The sequence below is a fragment of the Carcharhinus amblyrhynchos genome, chromosome 10, assembly GCF_965287045.1.
Source record: "Carcharhinus amblyrhynchos chromosome 10, sCarAmb.v2.hapA, whole genome shotgun sequence".
NCBI lineage: Eukaryota > Metazoa > Chordata > Chondrichthyes > Carcharhiniformes > Carcharhinidae > Carcharhinus > Carcharhinus amblyrhynchos.
This window is the reverse complement of record NC_137333.1, coordinates 92,996,701-93,016,176: the sequence shown is the minus strand read 5'-3', so window position 1 is coordinate 93,016,176 and position 19,476 is coordinate 92,996,701. Positions and strand designations below refer to the sequence as shown.

At 44.5% G+C, this 19,476-nt stretch overlaps 1 protein-coding gene across 2 annotated transcripts in view; it reads right to left on the bottom strand.

The window, feature by feature from the left end:
- The window catches only part of gabrg3 (gamma-aminobutyric acid type A receptor subunit gamma3), a 604,889-nt gene that overhangs the window by 10,544 nt on the left and 574,869 nt on the right, over positions 1–19,476 (bottom strand). For both annotated transcript variants that reach the window (XM_080197967.1, XM_080197966.1), the window contains exon 8: positions 6,482–6,678. In XM_080197967.1, the coding sequence (XP_080054093.1) occupies positions 6,482–6,678 (197 nt within the window). The remainder of the gene's footprint in view (positions 1–6,481; positions 6,679–19,476) is intronic.

Below are 19,476 nucleotides of genomic sequence, written 5' to 3'. Positions count from 1 at the left end.
TGGGAGTTCAGAACTACAAATAAACTTGTTTGGACTTTAAACTGGTGTTGTGGGATTTCTTTCTGTTTAACCTTTATCAGGTCAGCCCTCGACCTCCACCATTCCAGTGAGAACAAACTGAGCTTATACAACCTCTCCGCTTCTACCCTAGGAAAGAGTGTCTGACTATCCACTTCAGCAATGGCTGGCTAAGCTATTGCTTTTTGTACTTTTATACTGGAGTCCCTACCAGCAGCTGTTTATGGTTATTCTGAAAATAAAAAAGGATTTGCTTACAGCGATTCTACTTTGTGAAATGATTATGGAGTCTGCCCCAGAAAATCAGTGACTGGTGTTATCCAAAGTCATGATATTCATCATCTAATATCTATGCAAATTGACACCATCTATGTTCCCCTGCAGCACTGAGGGCCTGACACATTTGGAAAGTGAGAGTGCCTGTTTTACAGTGGGATGGATATGAATGTACTACCCTATGCAAACAAGGCAATGTATCCCCAGTAGGTTGCTGGATAAATAGCTGACTGGTTTGGCATATTTTAATACTGGTAGCTTGGAAGATATAGTGGGATAAGAAAGAACTTGCATTGTTGGGGGCATCTCACAAAGTGCTGCACAGCCAATGAAATGCTTTGGAAGTGTGGTTGCTGTTATAACATTGGTAATTACAGTGACCAGTAAATAGCGGCGACTCAAGTGACCAGATACTGGGTGCTTTCCTGGGCGGCACGGTAGCACAGTGGTTAGCACTGCTGCTTCACAGCTCTAGGGACCTGGGTTCGATTCCTGGCTTGGGTGACTGCCTGTGTGGAGTTTGCACATTTTCCTCGTGTCTGCATGGGTTTCCTCCGGGTACTCCGATTTCCTCCCACAGTCCAAATATGTGTGGGTTAGGTTGATTGGCCATGCTAAATTGCCCCTTAGTGTCCTGAGATGCATAGGTTAGAGGGATTAGTGGGTAAATATATGGGGGGGTAGGGCCTGGGTAGGATTGTGGTTGTGCAGACTCGATGGGCTGAATGGCCTCTTTCTGTACTGTAGGGTTTTATGATATTCTGCTTTTAGTGATGATGACTGAATATAGATCTTGGCTCAGAGGCTGGGAGGATTATTCTGTTCCTCTTGAATGCTATGGTGGGATTTGTTACATTTAGCAGAGGGGCTGACAAGTCATCAATGTGACATCCCTCTCTACCTTATTCTCTTCTTTGGTTTCAAAATGATTAATTGAGGTAGTGTCTCCTGCTATTTTGGAAAGTGTGTTCTGCACTTCTGCGCACGAGTGTTATCCTTAGCTTTACTCCTGAATGGCTTGGTTCTAATTTTAAGATTACTGCCTCTTGTCCTACACTCCCCAGTCAGCAGTTAAAATTTCTCTCAGCTTTACCCTATCATTCCTTTGAAAATCTTGAACCTTGATCAAATCAGCTCATAACCTTTATATTCTAAGGTTTATTTACTTATGCAATTTTGAGTATCTCAATGTGCTGGACTGTCTATGGGACCAGCTCGCGAGGGGGTTAATGTGTGGCTTTAGCAGGCAAAGATAAAGATATCTTCGTAGACAAGGAGGGTGTTGGAACATGTGCAAGTCACTTAGCGGTGATGGTGTGGAGTACGTTACCTTGTTCAGTCATATTTATGAGATTGATCTGAAGTTTGCAAGGACAATATAACCATGGCAACAAAAGGAATGGAGGAGATTGAGAAGGGCTAAGTGCATTTTGCTTGGTCCATGCTGTTGTCATTTTTGTGTCTCCTTGATGTACTCTTTGCTGGTGTACATGGAATGTGAAGGTCAAAGGTAAAACTGGTGAAAAGGACATGAATGAACCACTACATTGCATCACTTGGACATGAATCATGGTGTCTCAGTAAAGAGCTGACCCTGCCTTGTCGCAACTGCCTGTATGTGTTCACTGGCATTTAAAGTAATAAGATGAACTGGAACAAAAAAAAACAGCTCATCACCGACCTCTGAGACACAAGGTGAACAGCCAAAATCTTTCCCCCAGGGCAGGGGAGTCCAAAACTGAGAAGAGAAAGGGATCCAAGGGGTAACGTTTCCACACAGAGCGCAGTGCATGTATGGATTGAGCTGCCAGAGGAGGTGGTAGAGGCGGGTACAATTACAACATTTAAAAGGACATTTGGACCAGTACATGGATAGGAAAGGTTTAGAGGGAAATGGGCCAAACACGGGCAAATGGGATTAGTTCAATGACCTAGTTAGCATAGATGAGTTGGGCTGAAGGGCCTGTTTCTGTGCTGTATATCTCTATGATTCCAAGGGTGGGATTTTATTGCCCCGCTCGAGCGAGACCGGAAATTCCCACCCGAGGTCAACAGACATTTCCATGGTCTGTCCCCCATCACTCTGATATCATGGCGGACATAGATCATAGAATCCTACAGTGCAGAAAGAGGCCTTTTGGCCCATCGAGTCTGCACCGAACACAATCCCACCCAGGCCCTACCCCCATATCCTTACATATTATACCCACTAATCTACACATCCCTGAACACTAAGGGGCAATTTCTTAGCATGGCCAATCAACCAAACCCGCACATCTTTGGACTGTGGGAGGAAACTGGAGTACCCAGAGGAAACCCACACAGACACGAGGAGAACATGCAAACTCCACACAGACAGTGACCCAAAGCGGGAATCGAACCCAGGACCCTGGAGCTGTGAAGCAGCAGTGCTAACCACTGTGCTACTGTGCTGCGACAGGTTGGTAGAATTCTGGCAGGTGACTCTCTGAGTCAATCAGACTGGCAGCTCTCCAACACTGGCAGTGCCACCGGGAATGGTGATCACTGATGGCCTTGAACTGGGGCTGAATGGAAGGATTGTTACTGGAGTTCCGGATCAAGGTGAGTAGGGTGGATATTGCCAGGGTCAATTGGGCAGGCCCGAGAAATAGTGGGGAAGGGAGTCATTGTCAATGGCAAGGCAGGGTGGAGGGGATATTCTCTTTCCGCTGGCAGGTCCTTCCATTGGGCTCAGGATGTTGGAGAAGGAGGAACCTGCCACCCAACAGGCCTCAAACATGGAGTTCGCCTGGCTGATTCCCAAATGTTCAGTCCCATTCTTCTGCTGATACAACACCAGTGGCAGCAGGATGAGATCCATAATCGGCTTCCATGCGGGAAGGCTGTCCGAGATGCTTCCTACCCTGGAATTAATTGGGAGGAGGTAGAGATTGGCAGCCCAGCTCTATGAGGAAAATTAAGTTTTGCTCTGGCACAGTGGTCAGCACTGCTGCCTCACAGAACCTGGGACCCAGGTTCGATTCTCAGCTTGGGTCACTGTTTGTATGGAATTTGCATGTTCTCCCTGTATTTGCTTGGGTTTCCTCCGGGTGATCCGGTTTCCTCCCACAGTCCAAAGATGTGCGGACTAAGTGGATTGGCCATGCTAAATTGCCCCTTAGTGTCAGGGGGACTAGCTAGGGTACGTACATGGGGTTATGGGAATAGGGTCCAGGTGAGATTATGGTTGGTGCAGACACGATGGGCTGAACGGTCTCCTTCTACACTGTAGGTTCTATGTTTCACCCTGTATTTCTCCCCAGCAATTAACAGAGAAGGATCTTTGTCAGGGAAGAATCGTGAACAACAAGTTAAAAAGGCCCGAGTTTAGATGGGTTACACCCAATTACAGTAGCAGGAGCACATTTTTCTGCTCAGGTTGATCTAGCAGACAATCAAAATGTGCCTTTGATGCTCATGGCAGGTTAGGTCGATTGGCCATGGTAACTTGCCTCATAGTTTCCCCAAGATGTGTAAGTTGGGACAGCACATTGGCACAGTGGTTAGCGCTTCTGCCTCACAGCACCAGGGACCTGCACTTTCTGTAAGGAGTCCGCACGTTCTCCGTGCGTTTCCTCCGGGTGCTCCGGTTTCCTCCCACAGTCCAAAAGATGTGCTGGTTAGGGTGCATTGACCATGCTAAATTCTCCCTCAGTGTACCCGAACAGGCGCTGGAGTGTGGCGACGAGGGGATTTTCACAGTAACTTCATTGCAGTGTTAATGTAAGCCTACTAGTGACATTAAGAAATGAACTTTAGATGGATTAGCCATGAGTTGGATTACAGGGACGGGCAGGGCAGTGGGCTTGGGGAAGATCCTCCGTCAGACAATCGATGGGCTGAATGGCGCCCTGCTGGAATTCTATGATTCTGTGGGCTATATGTTAGTTGGTGTCCACAACAATCTGACCTACGTACACCAGAGCGCAAACTTGGTATAATTCTTCCATTGTTTATCTGAGGATTGTTCAAAATTTTACCTCGCTATGTTTTAAAAAAGATCTGCATGTGTCGAGGAGGGATTCAATGGAGAGGGATTTCACTCCTGTTCCACCATTAGGGATTTATTCCCGTGTTCTTAATTAAATGACCTGCTGCTGCTTTGCTCTAAAGACTGAGGAGGGGAGTGAGAAAACACAGGAGCGCTGTAAAATCCCATTTGAAATATTGTGAGCAGTTTTGGGCTCCATGCCTGAGGAAGGGTGTACTGGTCTTGGACAGAGTCCAGAGGAGATTCACAAGAATTATCCCAGGAGTGAAGGTTTTGTCACATGAGGAGTGGTTGAGGAACCTTGAAGGAGTTTAGAAGGATACGGGGGGAGATCTAATTGAATCTTACAGAATACTGAGAGGCCTAGATAGAGTGGACACGGAGAGGATGTTTCCACTCTTGGGAGAGACTAGAACTCGAGGGCATAACCTCAGAGTGAAGGGATGCTCCTTTTGAGGAGGAATTTCTTCAGCCAGAGGGTGGTGAATCTGTGGCACTCATTGCAACAGAGGGTTGTGGAGGCCAAGTCATTGAGTGTCTTTAAGACAGAGATAGATAGGTTCTTCATTAATAAGGGGATCAATGGTTATGAGGAGAAGGCAGGTGAACGGGCATGAGAATCATATCAGCCATGATTGGATGGTGGAGCAGGCTCGATGGGCCAAATGGCCCAACTCTGCTCCTATATCTTAAGGTGTAAATCCCTCAGGAGTGAACACAGAAGTGGCCTGGCAAGCCACTCAGTTGTCACCATCATCCTCTCAACGGCAGCTAGGGATGGGAATAAATGCTGGCCAGCTAGTGACACCCATGTTCCACAAACGAATAAACAAAAATACCTTCAGTTATCTGTGTACATCATAAAGCATAGAGGAGCATAGAGGAAGGCCATTAGACACATGAGGTGGAACTTTTCGCCCCAAATCTGGAAAATCCCATCTGATGTCAGCTGACCCTTTCGTGGTCTGTGTTCTGCTTGTTACGATTTCCGTGGCAGGTGGGATGGTAAAGTTCTGACCATGGTTTAGATTAGTCGACACCAGTGGTAAAACGGTCTATCAGAAGCACATGGGTTAACACACACCAATCCCTGTTGTGTTACAGTTCACTCAGGGGGCGCGATTTTACAGACCGTTCATGCTATGCACCTACTGCAGCGAAGACGTAAAAATTAGCGGCAAGCCAATATCCCATTCACTGCAGCGGGAAGGGAAAATCCTACTGGCGTGAATGGTCGGAAAACTCTGGCCAGGGAGTCTGAGTTGATGTGGTAATTTTACATGCATGTGGTAATCTGGAGCCAGGGATAGTGATGGTGGGGACCCCAACATTCTTCCCATATATAACTGACCAAGAATCTCTCCTATCCCCACCACCGGCCATTGACATTATTAGGAGGATTTGCAACCCGTTTCTCTGCAATAAAAAAGAACGCACCTTCTCTGGCTATCAAGTCCTGGGATGGGACTCGAGTCCGGAGCTCCTGGTTCAGAGGCAAGGACTCTATCCACTATGCCACAAGACCCTCCCCTTCCTAGACAGTAAGACCAGCTAAACCCTGTTTAGTATTACTCACAGGGAAAAGCCCTGGCTATATCCAGTGGCAGGCTTCCATTATCACAATTACAAAAACAATGCATCAAGATTTTCAATATTGACTCATACTATTGTCACCGCTGTCCAAAAGTATAGTCAAAATTCACAAGAGAGCGAAGCTCTGAGGAAATTCTGCTGTCAAGATTACAGTGCAGCTAAAATCCCCACAATGTTTATAATGGCCAGGAACCTGGGTTCAATTCCCAATTTGGGTCACCGTTTTTGCAGAGTCTGCACACTCTTCCCATGTCTGTGTGGGTTTCACCCGGATGCTCCGGTTTCTTCCCACAGTCTAAAAAAGACGTGCTGCTTAGATGCGTTGGCCGTGCTAAATTCTCCCTCAGTGTACCCGAACAGGTGCTGGAGTGGGGCGACTAGGGGATTTCCACAGTAACTTCATTGCAGCGTTACTTGTGACTCTAATAAATAAATAAACTTAACTTAATGTTGCGAACCTGAGGAAGTCTCTTTTTGACGATTTATATAAGGACCAGGGGAAAAAAATTGCCCCTCCCTTGTTAAATTATTAAACGGAAACGCATTTCTCTGCGAACTTTAAGTAACATCTGGAGAACGTACCGGCTTTCTCTTTCTTGTACACGTGGGTTTCCTGCAGCATGTGTAATAATTGAGGGCTGCGTACTCCATCAATGCCGCAAAGACAAATAAAAAGCACACAGTGACGAATAAATCCATAGCCGTGACGTAGGAGACCTTTGGCAGTGATTTTCTCGCTATGCTGCTGAGCGTTGTCATGGTTAGCACCGTTGTAATCCCTGTTGTGTAAAGGAAGAAATGCCAGTGCAAATTAACAAGTGAGGCATATTTCCAATCCGTTATACAAATGCCCTGCTGCCGTTTTGTTACTGTACTGATCACTCAATTAGCTGCAGTGGTCTAATGTGAAACCTCCACAGTCAAGGCAAAAGCTCGAATACAGACAGCAGAACACAATGATGCAATAGCAAACTGGCCTTGATATATATAATCCCACCATGTTAAATTCAAATATAAAAGCAAAATACTGCGGATGCTGGAATCTGAAACAAAAACAGAAAACGCTGGAAAATCTCGGCAGGTCTGACAGCATCTGTAGGGAAAATAGCAGGTTAGCTGCAAAGACTTACATTCTAATCAGTATTCTGAAAACTGTGTGTGTCTTTATATGCCCTTCTCTGATCAGAACCTTGCACACACCTTTCCGAAAGCTTGTGGGATTACTATCAAATAAACTGGTTGGACTTAAACCTGGTGCTGTCAGACTTCTTACTGTGTTTATCCCAGTCCATTGCTGGCATCTCTACAGTGGGAGAGAATAGATCCAACGTCTTGAGTCCAGATGACCCTTTGTCGGAGCTCTCAGTTCAAATGTTGGCACTTGAGGGATGAATGGGGTCTCAAGGGCCTCAGTGTCACTCAAAGTTACTTTTATATCACCACAAATGCAATGTCAAAGTGAATCACCAAGAAAAATCCTTTGGTGGGATTTTCCTGCCTCGCACGCCCTGAAACCGGAAAATCCTGTCTGTGAACAATGGATGTTTCTAACGCTCTTTGCCTGGTCCAATTCTTGTGGTGGGCGGGATGGTAAAACTTGCCCCCTTCTCATGTAGAACACATGGCAAAAGTCAACATTCATAGAATCCCTACAGTGCAGAAGAAGCGGTTCAACCGATCAGGTCAGCACCAACTCTCTGACAGAGTGTTTTATCCAGGCCCTCTCCCCTTCCCTATTCCTGAAACCACACACATTTACCATGGTCAATCCCCCTGACCTGCCCATCTTTTGGAGTATGGGAGGAAACTGGAGCACCGGGAGGCAACCAAAGCAGACATAGGAGAATGTGCAAACTCCACACAGACAGTCACCGAAGCAGGAATTGAACCCAGGTCCCTGGCACAGTGAGGCAGCAGTGCTAACCGCTGTGCCACCGTGCCCCCCAAATTTGTTTCACTTCCTGCTCCTGAATTTCTGCTTTGGAGCCTTGCCTGCTAACCGGGAATCTTTGTGTGCAGAGTGGAAATGAATGAGTTGCCCACTCGCAACTTCCTGGTTTACCCCCATTTAAAGTCCTAATGGGCAAACTTTGCAGTGGGTGTGTACAAGTGGAAGTTTCCATTAGCAAAGCCACACTTAGCACGGTCAGTAGAATGGAAACAATCCAGCCAGAAGAAAGTGTCATGATGTGGGAAGAATGAGAGAAAGGACTCTGGAGTCAAACCAATGGGCGAAGGTGAAAGACCATCATCATAAATGTTTGAAGTGGCTCCCAGGAGACTCATGGAAATATATGGCCTTGGAAAAAATTTGGTCAAGTTGTTTGGTGTTGGAAAAGTTAGATCATGTTTTGCCTTCAAAGGTGCCCAAAGGGTTGAAGACCTACTGGGCTTATTACTTGACTATTAATCCAGAAATTCAGTTAACATTCTGATGCCTGGTTTTGAATCCTGCCACAGCAGATGGTGGAATTTGAATTCAATAAAAAATATCTGGAATTAAGAATCTACTGATGACCCTCATGAAACTATTGCTGATTGTCGGAAAAACCCATCTGGTTCACAAATGGCCTTTAGGAAAGGAAATCTGCCATCCCCACTGGTCTGCATGTGACTCTAGAGCCAACTGCCTTCCAAGGGCAACCAAGGATGGGCAATAAACTAGGGATGGCCAGCCAGCGATGCCCATGTCCCACAAATGAATAAGAAAAACAATGGGAAGAATTGAATGATCCTGATGGATTGGGCCGTTAGGATATGAGTAAAGTGCCGATTGTTACTCCAACACAAGCTTTGACAAAGGGTGACCTGGACTCGAAACGTCAGCTCTTTTCGCTCCTTACAGATGCTGCCAGACCTGCTGAGATTTTCCAGCATTTTCTTTCCTGGCTCAACACAAGTTATGCCTGAAACGTATTTTACTAAATACAGGCCAGCATCCTTACTGTTACAATTTTCTAAAGTAATAAAATAGTTATTTGCTAAAAGACTGGATAATTTTATTGATAAGTATAAGCCACTGTGTAATAGTCAGCATGGGATCAGAGCAAGTAGATCCATCTTATTAGCATTGATAGAATTAAAGGAGGAAATTACTAATTCTATAGATAAGAAGAAATTTAGAAAAGGGGATCTTATTAAAAAAACATTTTTTAATGTTTAATGCAATTGATCATGGTATATTACTTTAAAAATATGAAAGAAATGGGACTAGTGGAGCAGTGAATAATTGGCCCAGGAGTAATTAGAAAAATAAGCAGCAATTTATAAAAATAGATGATTGGGAAGCGGATCAGATGAATGTTCTTTGCACAATCCTACAGGGATCTGTTTTGTTTATTTCATTACTTTCTAAGGCATGACATTATTACAATTTATTTTATTTGCAGATGACACCAATTTTTTTTGTTTTGGATGGGGTCTCCAATGAATTCAGTTTATTGATGTTGGTCATGCTGAATTGGATAACTTAAAGATCTGCAGGTGGGAGGGGAGCTTTCCCATTCTGTCTGCCACGGCGAAGGGTGGACCACGGAAAGGTCTGTTGACCTCAGGCAGGATTTGCCACTTGTGGGGCAAGTGCGCCCAGAAAATCCCATTTCTGAAGTGTGATTTTCTGGCCACTCCAGCCACAATGACTGTTAAATCCCATGAGAAGCTTAAAATAGGATTTGTATGATTTTGGAACGCAGCCTTCCCAGCCCTCCTTTCTGATGATGCAATTAGGTTTCTGCCCAGGAAGGGCGTGATTCTGATTAGCAAGGGTTTGAATGCATTACTGAGCGGGCATAACGCCCCTTCTTTCACCCTCAATGTATCTTCCCACTCATCAGCCATGGTATCATGGTGGCACAAACCACTACATTTTCCTTAAAAAAAGGAACATGGCACCATGCCTTCTCTCCACTCACATTGTCTGTATCTTTAAGACTTGATTACCTATAAAGACTTGCATTCCAACCATTATCTTGTAAACTGAGTTTGTGTCTAAAAATGCCCTGTTTGTGAACACAAGTCCTCACTCACTTGAAGAAGGAGTGACATTCTGAAAGCTGTTGCTACCAAACATGGCAGCTCTGAATTTCAACACCTCTGGATCCTTCCAGAGATCCACCTTTGTGGGATCTTACAGGCATCCACCCATAAATGCATCTCTGAGGGGGTACATTCTTTGCTAGAGTGAGGCATTATATTTCTCAGAGCCCATGACAATGGTTTCCTGGTCATCATTAGTGTTGCGAAGTTGAGTTTGTGAAGCGTGGTCCCTTTAAAAGCTGGTTATGTGTTCTGTGCTTGACTGTTTAAAACACAGGGTTCACAGATTGCAACATTGGTAACAAGGGCCAAGCATCAGGGTTGCCTTGGTAACAGGCTTTACAGCCTTTTGAATTTTGACAGCCAATCAGTTTAGAGAAGACACTCAGCTATCAGGAACCTAACAGAGTCGAATTTGCTGTTGTTAACAACATTAGACCAATTCTGGTGTAGGAAAATTGATAGACCATCAGAGTTATGAAAAGGGGAGCTCAACTGCCTGCTGGCAGTTCAACACCTAGACAGGGCAAGAGTGGTTCCCTGCCAGGTTAAAATATCTCTTAAGCTAACTCTCCATCTAACAAAGGGTATCAAATCAGAAAGTGTTTACAGACAGAAAGACTCCTCAGGTTTTCCAAAGCCAAAACACCTGGTTGTATATTTTTGAGAGTGATTAAATTATTGTTTATTTTTGTTAATGAAAGATCCTTGTATTTATTTGAACAGCATTCCAGTAGAACCTTACTTGAATCGACATATTACTTGTTTAGTTAAAGTTCCCGGTTGGTTAATTAAATAACTTGTTAATTATTCACTTGAAGTGAGACTCAGGTCTTTCTGTTAATGAACCCCTACACGTTGATGAAGAACAGTTAACACCTTCCCAAACACTTTTAATAGATTATGAAGTGAGATAATTCTGATTGAGGGATTCGGCGTGGCTTCCCAAAAGGGGATCAGCTTCTGCATCATAACATTAAACTTTTAATTCTTAATAACTTTTAATGGTGGGATTCAAACCTGGGTTTCTAGAGCATTACCTTGGGTCTCTGGGTTATTCTACCAGTGACAGTACCACCATGTCACTGTCTGTCTACAGCCTGGCTCTGCAATGAGGTGACGAGGTCCCAGACAAGGGTCTGGAGGAGTGGAATGGCTCTGCGGATGAGGAGGAAGTACAGGAGGGTGCTGAGCATGAGCTCCCAGAGGAGGTGGAGGAAAGAGGCCAGGTGGGGGATAGGAGTGAGTATGGACAGGAAGGCTAGAGATACCCTGATTGCTATATGTTTCATGAAGGATTGCTGTAGCTTCGCTCGCCTGGTCCAACCCCTCTGTGTTTCGCGGTGGCAGTCCAACATTGACTAACGGTGGGGACTTCTGGTCCTGCCGCTGTCAACAGGGTTTCCTGTTGTCCACACCCTCCATTGCTGGGGAAGTTTACACCCTTTATGTTTGAACTAATTAAAAAACAAGGGGTGGGATCTTCTGATTGCGCTGATAGCAACCTTCAGCCATAGCTTCTCTACCAATGGAGGGTGTGGGCAACAGGAAACCCTGTTGCCACTGGCAAGAGCACTGTTAGTCAATGTTGGGATGCCACCGCAAAACACAGAGAGCTTCAGTTTGTGGTTGAATCTTTGGAAGGCTTTGGGTGAAGACATTAAAAGATATACAGATATTTTTAGGTTTGAAACATGTAGAAACTGACTCAAGGACAGCTTCATCCCTGCTGCCATTAGACTTTTGAATGGACCTATCTTGTATTAATTTGATTTTTCTCTACGCCTGAGCTATTACTGTAACTTCACTCTCTCCTTTTCATGAATGGTATGCCTTGTCGGTATAGGGCGTAAGAAACAGTACTTTTCACTCTATACTAATACATGTGACAATAATAAATCATATCAAATGTATAAAGATTGAATTTTTAGTTTATATAAAGTTAAGGAAGAAGGCGGAACACAAAAATGAGAAAAGTATGTGACTGGGAACATGATAATTATTAAGCATTTGAATTGCTTTTTTTGATTTGATTTGATTTATTATTGTCACATGTATTAACATACAGTGAAAAGTATCGTTTCTTGTGTGCTATACAAATGAATATTGTTCAAAGGGAAGGAAACAAGAGAGTGCAGAACGTACTATTACAGTCATAGTTAGGGTGTAGAGAAAGATCAACTTAATGCAAGGTAAGTCCATTCAAAAGTCTGACAACAGCAGGGAAGAAGCTGTTCTTGAGTCCATTGGTACGTGACTTCAGACTTTTGTATTTTTTTCCCAAAGGAAGAAGGTGGAAGTGAAAATGTCCGGGGTGAGTGGGGTCCTTAATTATGCTGACTGCTTTGCCGAGGCAGTGGGAAGTACGGACAGAATCAATGGACGGGAGGCTGTTTGCGTGATGGATTGGGCTAGATTCATGACCTTTTGTAGTTCATTGCAGTCTTGTGCACAGCAGGGGCCATACCAAGCTGTGATAAAACCAGAAAGAATGCTTTTCATAGTGCATCTGTAAAAGTTGGTGAGAGTCAATTGTATGGGCTGGCACGGTGACACAGTGATTAGCACTGGTGCCTCACAGTGCCAGGGACCTGGGTTCACTTGATATACTATCTGTGTGGCGTTTACACGTTCTTCCCTTGTCTGCGTGGGTTTCTTCCGGGTGTTCCGGTTTCATCCCACAGTCCAAAAGATGTGCTGATTAGGTACACTAGCCATGCTAAATTCTCCCTCAGTGTGCCTGAACAGGCGCTGGAGTGTGGCAACTAGGGGATTTTCACAGTAACTTCATTGCAGTGTTAATGTAAGCTTACTTGTGACACTAATAAATAAAAAATGGTATTTGTGAAAAGGGGTAGGTATTTATAAGCTTGTATTTCTACTCCTTTTCAATCATGTAAGTCCTGTATATATTATTTAGTAATTGTTTATGTATTGCTTAAAGTAATACCTTAACATGTTATAAATTAATAAATGATTCATAGAATCATTGAATCCCTATAGTCAGGAGACGGTCACTCTGGCCATCAAGACAACAATCGCACCCAGATCCTATCCCCGTAACCTCACATATTTACCCTGCTAACCTCCCTGACACTAAAAGCAATTTAGCATGGCCAATCAACATAACCCACACATCTTTGGACTGTGGGAGGAAACCGGAGCACCTGGAGGAAACCCACGCAGACATGGGGGAACGTGCAACCTTCACACAGACAGTAACCCAAGGCTGCAATTGAGCCCAAATCTCTGGCACTGTGAGACAGCAGTGCTAACCACTGAGTCAGTGTGAATGAACCAGTTCAGATCCAATTCAGGGTCAGGCAGATGTCCCTAATGAAGTGAAAAATTCAAATGAAGATTAAGGCCACAATCAGTGTCTGCTGGAGAAAATCTCTTCTCAGACTCAGGCCCAGGTGAGTTAAGATGCTTCCGCAAGTTTTGAAAGCTTTGTTCAAGAAAGGCAGTGTTCCCTCAGGATTAGCAAACCAATAGTTAAGTTGGATTTGCAAATTAATAAAAAACAAGAAACTATCTGCAAATTGTATGGAATTTATACTTTCATTGAGTGTAAAAGCACCTTCTTGTGACTATTTGTGCCTGTATCCATATAAACCACAACCAGAATAAACTAATTCAGTTGGGTACTTGGGCTCCATATTGCATACAGTCTCTTTTCGTCGTGTAAAGTGATCATGTACAATAGTTTGCATTGAATACTGTTTGTTATATAAGCAAACACAACAGTCACTTTACAAATTGGAAGTTCCCACCCCTCTCAAAAGATGTGTAAGTAATAATTTGTTGATCCATTCCTTAGGGTTTGGTTGGGTGTAGAACACTGCTTCCTTTCAAAAAGATCTTTGAATATACCCAAACAGGGCCTTGGTTTAACAACATTCACAAGGAAACCGTTAGTCAGTATTGCACTGGAGTGTTAGATCATGAATACTCTTCCTGATGTAGAATTCAATCTGTAATGTTCTAGCATGTCGAGTGTTATTAACTGAATTAAACCAGCATTGCTACACAAATGTTAAACCTACTCACTAATTTTCAGCTATCAATAAATCACTGTACTGGCTCCCCTCAGCAATGTCATTTTGGGCATTGCATCCACTTCCTCTGGGCCATGCGATCAAAGAGTTTCTACAGCACACCATGCCGCTCTGGCCATCAAGCACCTATAGGTTCTAATCCCATTTTCCAGCATTGGTCGGTAGCCTTGTAGGCTATAGTGTTTCAAGTGATCATCAAAATACTTAAATATTGCGAGGATTCCTGACTATCACACTTTCAGGCAGAGAGTTCCAGATTCTCACCATCCCCTGGGCGAAAATGTTTTTCCTCAAATTCCCTCTAAATCCCTGACCTTAAATTTATGCCCCCTGGTTATTGACCCCTGCACTGAGAGGGAAAGTTCCTTCCTATCCACCCCATCTATATCCTTCATACTTTTGTATGCCTCAGTCTAGTCCCCCTCAGCCTTCTCTGCTCTAAGAAAAACAATCCCAACCCCTAGCCGGCCTCTTTTCATAGCTGAAATGTTCCAGCCCTGGTAACATCCTGATGAATCTCCTCTGCACCCTGTCTAGTGCAATCACATACTTCCCATGGCGTGGTGAACCGAACTGCACACAGTATTCTGGCTGTGGCCCAATGATCATTTTATGCAGATCTATCAGAACCTCCCTGCTCTTATATTCCAGGCCTCAGCTTATAAAGGCAAATATCCCTTTACGCCTTCTTAACTACCTTATCTACCTGTCCTGCTCCATTCAAGGATCTTTAGATGTACACCCTGAGGTCCTTCTGGTCCTATGTACTTCCTAGAGCCCTATCGTTCATTGTGCACTCCCACAACACGCTTTCACTTTTCACTTTCACCCTTTCACTTCTGAGCTCATCTCAGTACAACTCTGAAAGGATTCGCAAGGATGTGCTGCTGAATACACTGGCTTAAATCCTGGATCGAAACATCAGTTAGATTTAATAGTGAGGGTTGTTCGCTATTCGAGTATTTATTGTTGATTCACAAAGCACAATTTGTAGGCCTGAGCAGCTATGGGTGAAGATTAACAGGCTTGTACTGAGAGTTAATCTGAGGAGTATGATGGGAACTAATAACAACAATAGGTTTTGTGTTACAGGAATCCTTATTGCTTCCATAGCACTTAATACTTGTGTCAAGAATTTGTGTCCATCTAGTTGCTCTTCACATGGAAGACAATGTTTTAGAGCGTATTACAGAGAGCAGGCCACTGAGCTGGCTAAGAAGAGAGAAACACAGGAAAAACAAAATTAAATTTTTGGAAAAAGGCTTAGAGAATTATTTGTGAGCTGGGAAACCAAATTGCAGGGTTTGGGGACAGAGCTCCAGAGGTTAGTATCATAGAAACATTGAATCCCTACACTGCACTCAACTCTGCACCGACTCACCAGCACAGCATCGTATACAGGCCCTCTCCCCCCACCCTATCATTGTCAACTACACATTTACCATGGCTAATACCATCTTACCTACACACTTTGGGACAATTTAACATGGCCCATCTACCTAACCCGCACATCTTTTTATGTGAGAGGAAACTGGAGCACCCAGAGGAAATCCATACAGAGACAGAGAGGGCGTGCAAACTCCAGACAGTCATCCAAGTTGGGAATCGAACCTGGATCCCTGGCGTTGTGAGGCAGCACTGTGCCACCATGCCCACCCGTATCTAGTAATATGGTACTGAAGGAATGTTTGCTGTTTGTAGAGTGAAGGGAGCAGACTCACAAGAAGGAAGTTGATGCTGTAGGGATGGAGGGAAGATGGGGAATGGGGGCAGGGAGAACATAAGAACATAAGAAATAGGAGCAGGAGTAGGCCATCCAGCCCTTCGAGCCTGCCCCGCCATTCAATAAGATCATGGCTGATCTGTCGCTGCTCAGTTCCACTGAAGTTCCACTGAGCTGGGGATTGGATATTCTTTGAAGGATTTCAATATGAGGGCAAGAATGTTTGAGTACAGGATGGCAGAGGAACTGGACATAAAGGGGAAAAGGAGATACTTTCTTTTACAGCAAGTAAAAGCTGTAAATGATAAATGTAAAACTGAATTCAATTCTAAGGTCCCTGAGAGTAAAATTCATACTAAAATCCGAACTGTCGGCATAGGGAACATAAAGCTGAAAGCTTCTATTTTTATTTCCTCACAGTTTTTCTCCTCCATTCCTAAAAGTGGTGAATTATGATGGTGCAAAGTATACGGACATTGGCAATGCTCCAGTACCTCATCCAACTGGACATACGTGAGCCTGCATGACAAAGCCTATTTGACTATGAGCCGAGTTTGTCTTGTCCTTACGCAATACCAGGGGTCACAATAGTAATCAGGAACTCATTTCCATTGAAATATGTTTCATTTTTAATTTGCTTTTCGGAATTGAAGCTGGAATTGTTCCACGGACCTTCGGAGCCAACAGAGCATGCATCAGTTGCCTGGCAACAGCTGTAGCTTGGCAACCCATTGTAGCCTGGCAACAACTATAGACCAACAGTTCAGCGGGAAACATGGCTGTTTCTAAAGGTTTCACTAGCCTGGCTAATCATGAGAGAATACCAATGGCTCCTCAGTGAAACATCTCCGCACGCTTCCGGAATTCAGAACTTGGGTGGTAAATTGACGGAATGGACTGCTTTACTTTATTGAATCTCTCAGATGAAAACTGGGTGTAAGCATTAACAGTCAGTCTATCCATAGAACCATATAAACCCTACAGCGCAAAAATAGGCCATTCAGTCCATTGAGCCTGCACCGACTCTCTGAAAGGGCCTTCTCCTCCATCTTATCGCCGTAACCCCATACATTTAGCATGGCCAATCAACCTAACCCGCACATCTTTGGACTGTGGGAGTTAACCGGAGCACGCAGACATGGAGAGAACTTGCAAACACTACACATGGCTGGAATTGAACCCGGATCGCTGGTGCTGTCAGGCAGCAGTGCTAACCACTGTTCAAGCTGAAGCATCACTGCACCACTCCAGTGGTTAAGGGGAAAATCGTGCCATTGTTGAAAAGGAAATGGTGCTTTTGAGCCAAAGAAAATGTTTCTGATTCCCGGAAGTCACAGAAATGAGGGTGCATGAGGATGTGAGTAGATAGCTCGATTCGAAGAGATCTGCTTGTGCAGACTCATCCACCCCATGACTGTGCTCGCTGTTACAACTAAACTAATCCTTTCAACAACAGCACAACCTTCCCCTTAACCACTTGAGTGGTGCAGGGATGCTTCAGGTTGCACAGAGGCACAATGGTTAGCACTACTGCCTGACAGCACCAGTGATCCGGGTTCAATTCCAGCATTGTGTGGTATTTGCAATATGCCGAACAGACAGGCACAGTGGTTAGCACTGTTGCCTCACAGCGCCAGGATACGGGTTCAATTCCCAGTTTGAGTCACCCTCTGTGCATGTTTTGCACGTTCTCCCCCCATATCTGCGTGAGTTTCCTCCAGGTGCTCTGGTTTCCTTCCACAGTCTGAAAGATGTGCTGATTAGGTGCATTGGCCATGCTAAGTTCTCCCTCAGTGTACCCGAACACGTGCCGACTGGGAGATTTTCACTGTAGCTTCATTGCAGCGTTAAGCCTACGTATGACACTAAGAAATAAACTCTAAAAGATATGGTTGAAGAGGGATTATAGAATTGTAGAATCCCTACAGAGCAAAAGGAGGCCATTCAGCCCATCAAGACTGCATCGACCATCTAATAGATCATCTTATTCTGGCCCTATCAATGTAACCCCTCGTATTTACCCCACTAATCCCCCTTACCTGTGACTCCAGGGGAGCAATTTTTAGAATGGCCAATTAACCTAACCATGGGATGAAATAGAGGGGTTAAAATTATGCAAGATTTTGATAATGTAATTGAAGGCAGAGTGTTTTCGTTGACCAGATTGTTGGATATGGACTACTTCCGCTTCTATCAGTTCTGTACTGAACACATACCCTACCTCATCTCTGGACTATCATTCCACAAACTCTTGAGGACCTTGGTGCCACTTTAAACATTGGATATTTTGCCATCTACTGTATCCTCAAATGATGTACGCTATATGAGGGATAGATGCAGGGAAACAAATAACTATTGTGATCAAATTGTAACCTTTTCTGAATAGTTTTCTTTAAGATCACTAAAAAACCGTAAGAAAGAGTCTAAGGAAATGTTTGGTTGTACAGTGGTGATGCTCTCTGGTAGTGTAAGTTCATAGCTGTATGAAGCCTTGGCTAGTTATCCGACTCTAATCAAAGATATTTTTCTTTCCCAATGTGCTGGGACAAGTTGAGTGTGACAGTGGAACACAATTAACTCTAAGAGTACTGGAGATTTTTGACACCACAGTCAAAGGATTTATTGATTTTTTAGTAAGGTTGTGATCCTCAAACCTTTCTTCTGTGTGCCATTTAGGCAGGGCAAAGGGCTCCACAGACAACCTGCTGATACTACTCCCCCCCATTTTGCTTTCACTTGCCATTGCAAGTGAAGACTGGTGATGCTTTTAAATATTAATCCATACTAGAAACAAAAAAATAAGGCAATTTCATTCATTGGGTGTGGGCATCGTTGGCTGTACCAGCATTAATTGTCCATCCCAAATTGCCCTCTATCATAGAAGGAGGCCATTCAGCCCATCGAGTCTGCACTGACCACAGTCCCACACAGGCCTTATTCCCGTAACCCCACATATTTATCCTGCTGTTCCCCTGACATTAGGTTCAATTTAGCATGGCCAATCCGCCTAACCTGCACACCATTGGACTGTGGGAGGAAACTGGAGCACCCGGAGGAAACCCATGCATGCATGGGGAGAATGTGCAAATGCCACACAGACAGTCACCCAAGGCGGGTGGCTTGAACCCAGGCCCCTGGAGCTGTGAGACAGCAGTGCTAACCACTGTGCCACCGTGTTGCCCTCCAGAGGACATGCAAGAGTCAATTCCACTGCTGTTGTGGCTTTGGAGTCCATTGTGGGGCAAATTTCCTTCCATAGAATCCCTACAGTACAGAAGGAGGCCATTTGGCCCATTGTGTCTGCACTGACAGCAATCCCACCCCGGCCTATCGCCAACACCCCACATATTTACTCCTCTACTCCCTCCAACCTATGCATCCTGGGACACTAAGGGGCAAGTTAGCATGGCCAATGCAGCTAGCCCGCACATCTCTGGACTGTGGGAAGAAACCGGAGCACCCGGAGGAAACCCACACAGACACAGGGAGAACGTATAAACTCCACACAGGTGGGCAAGTAAGCTGGGAGTCGAACCCAGGCCCCTGGAGCTATAAGGCACTGTGTGACCATGCTGCCCCAAAGGACATTAGTGAACCAGATGGGTTTTTACAACAATCGACAATGGTTTTGTGATCATCATTAGACTTCTGATTCCAGATTTAAACAGAAAGTTGAATTCAAGTTTCACCGTCTGGATTCAAACCCAGGTTTTGCCTTGCATCTCTGGATTACTAGTCTAATGACAATTCCACCATACCAA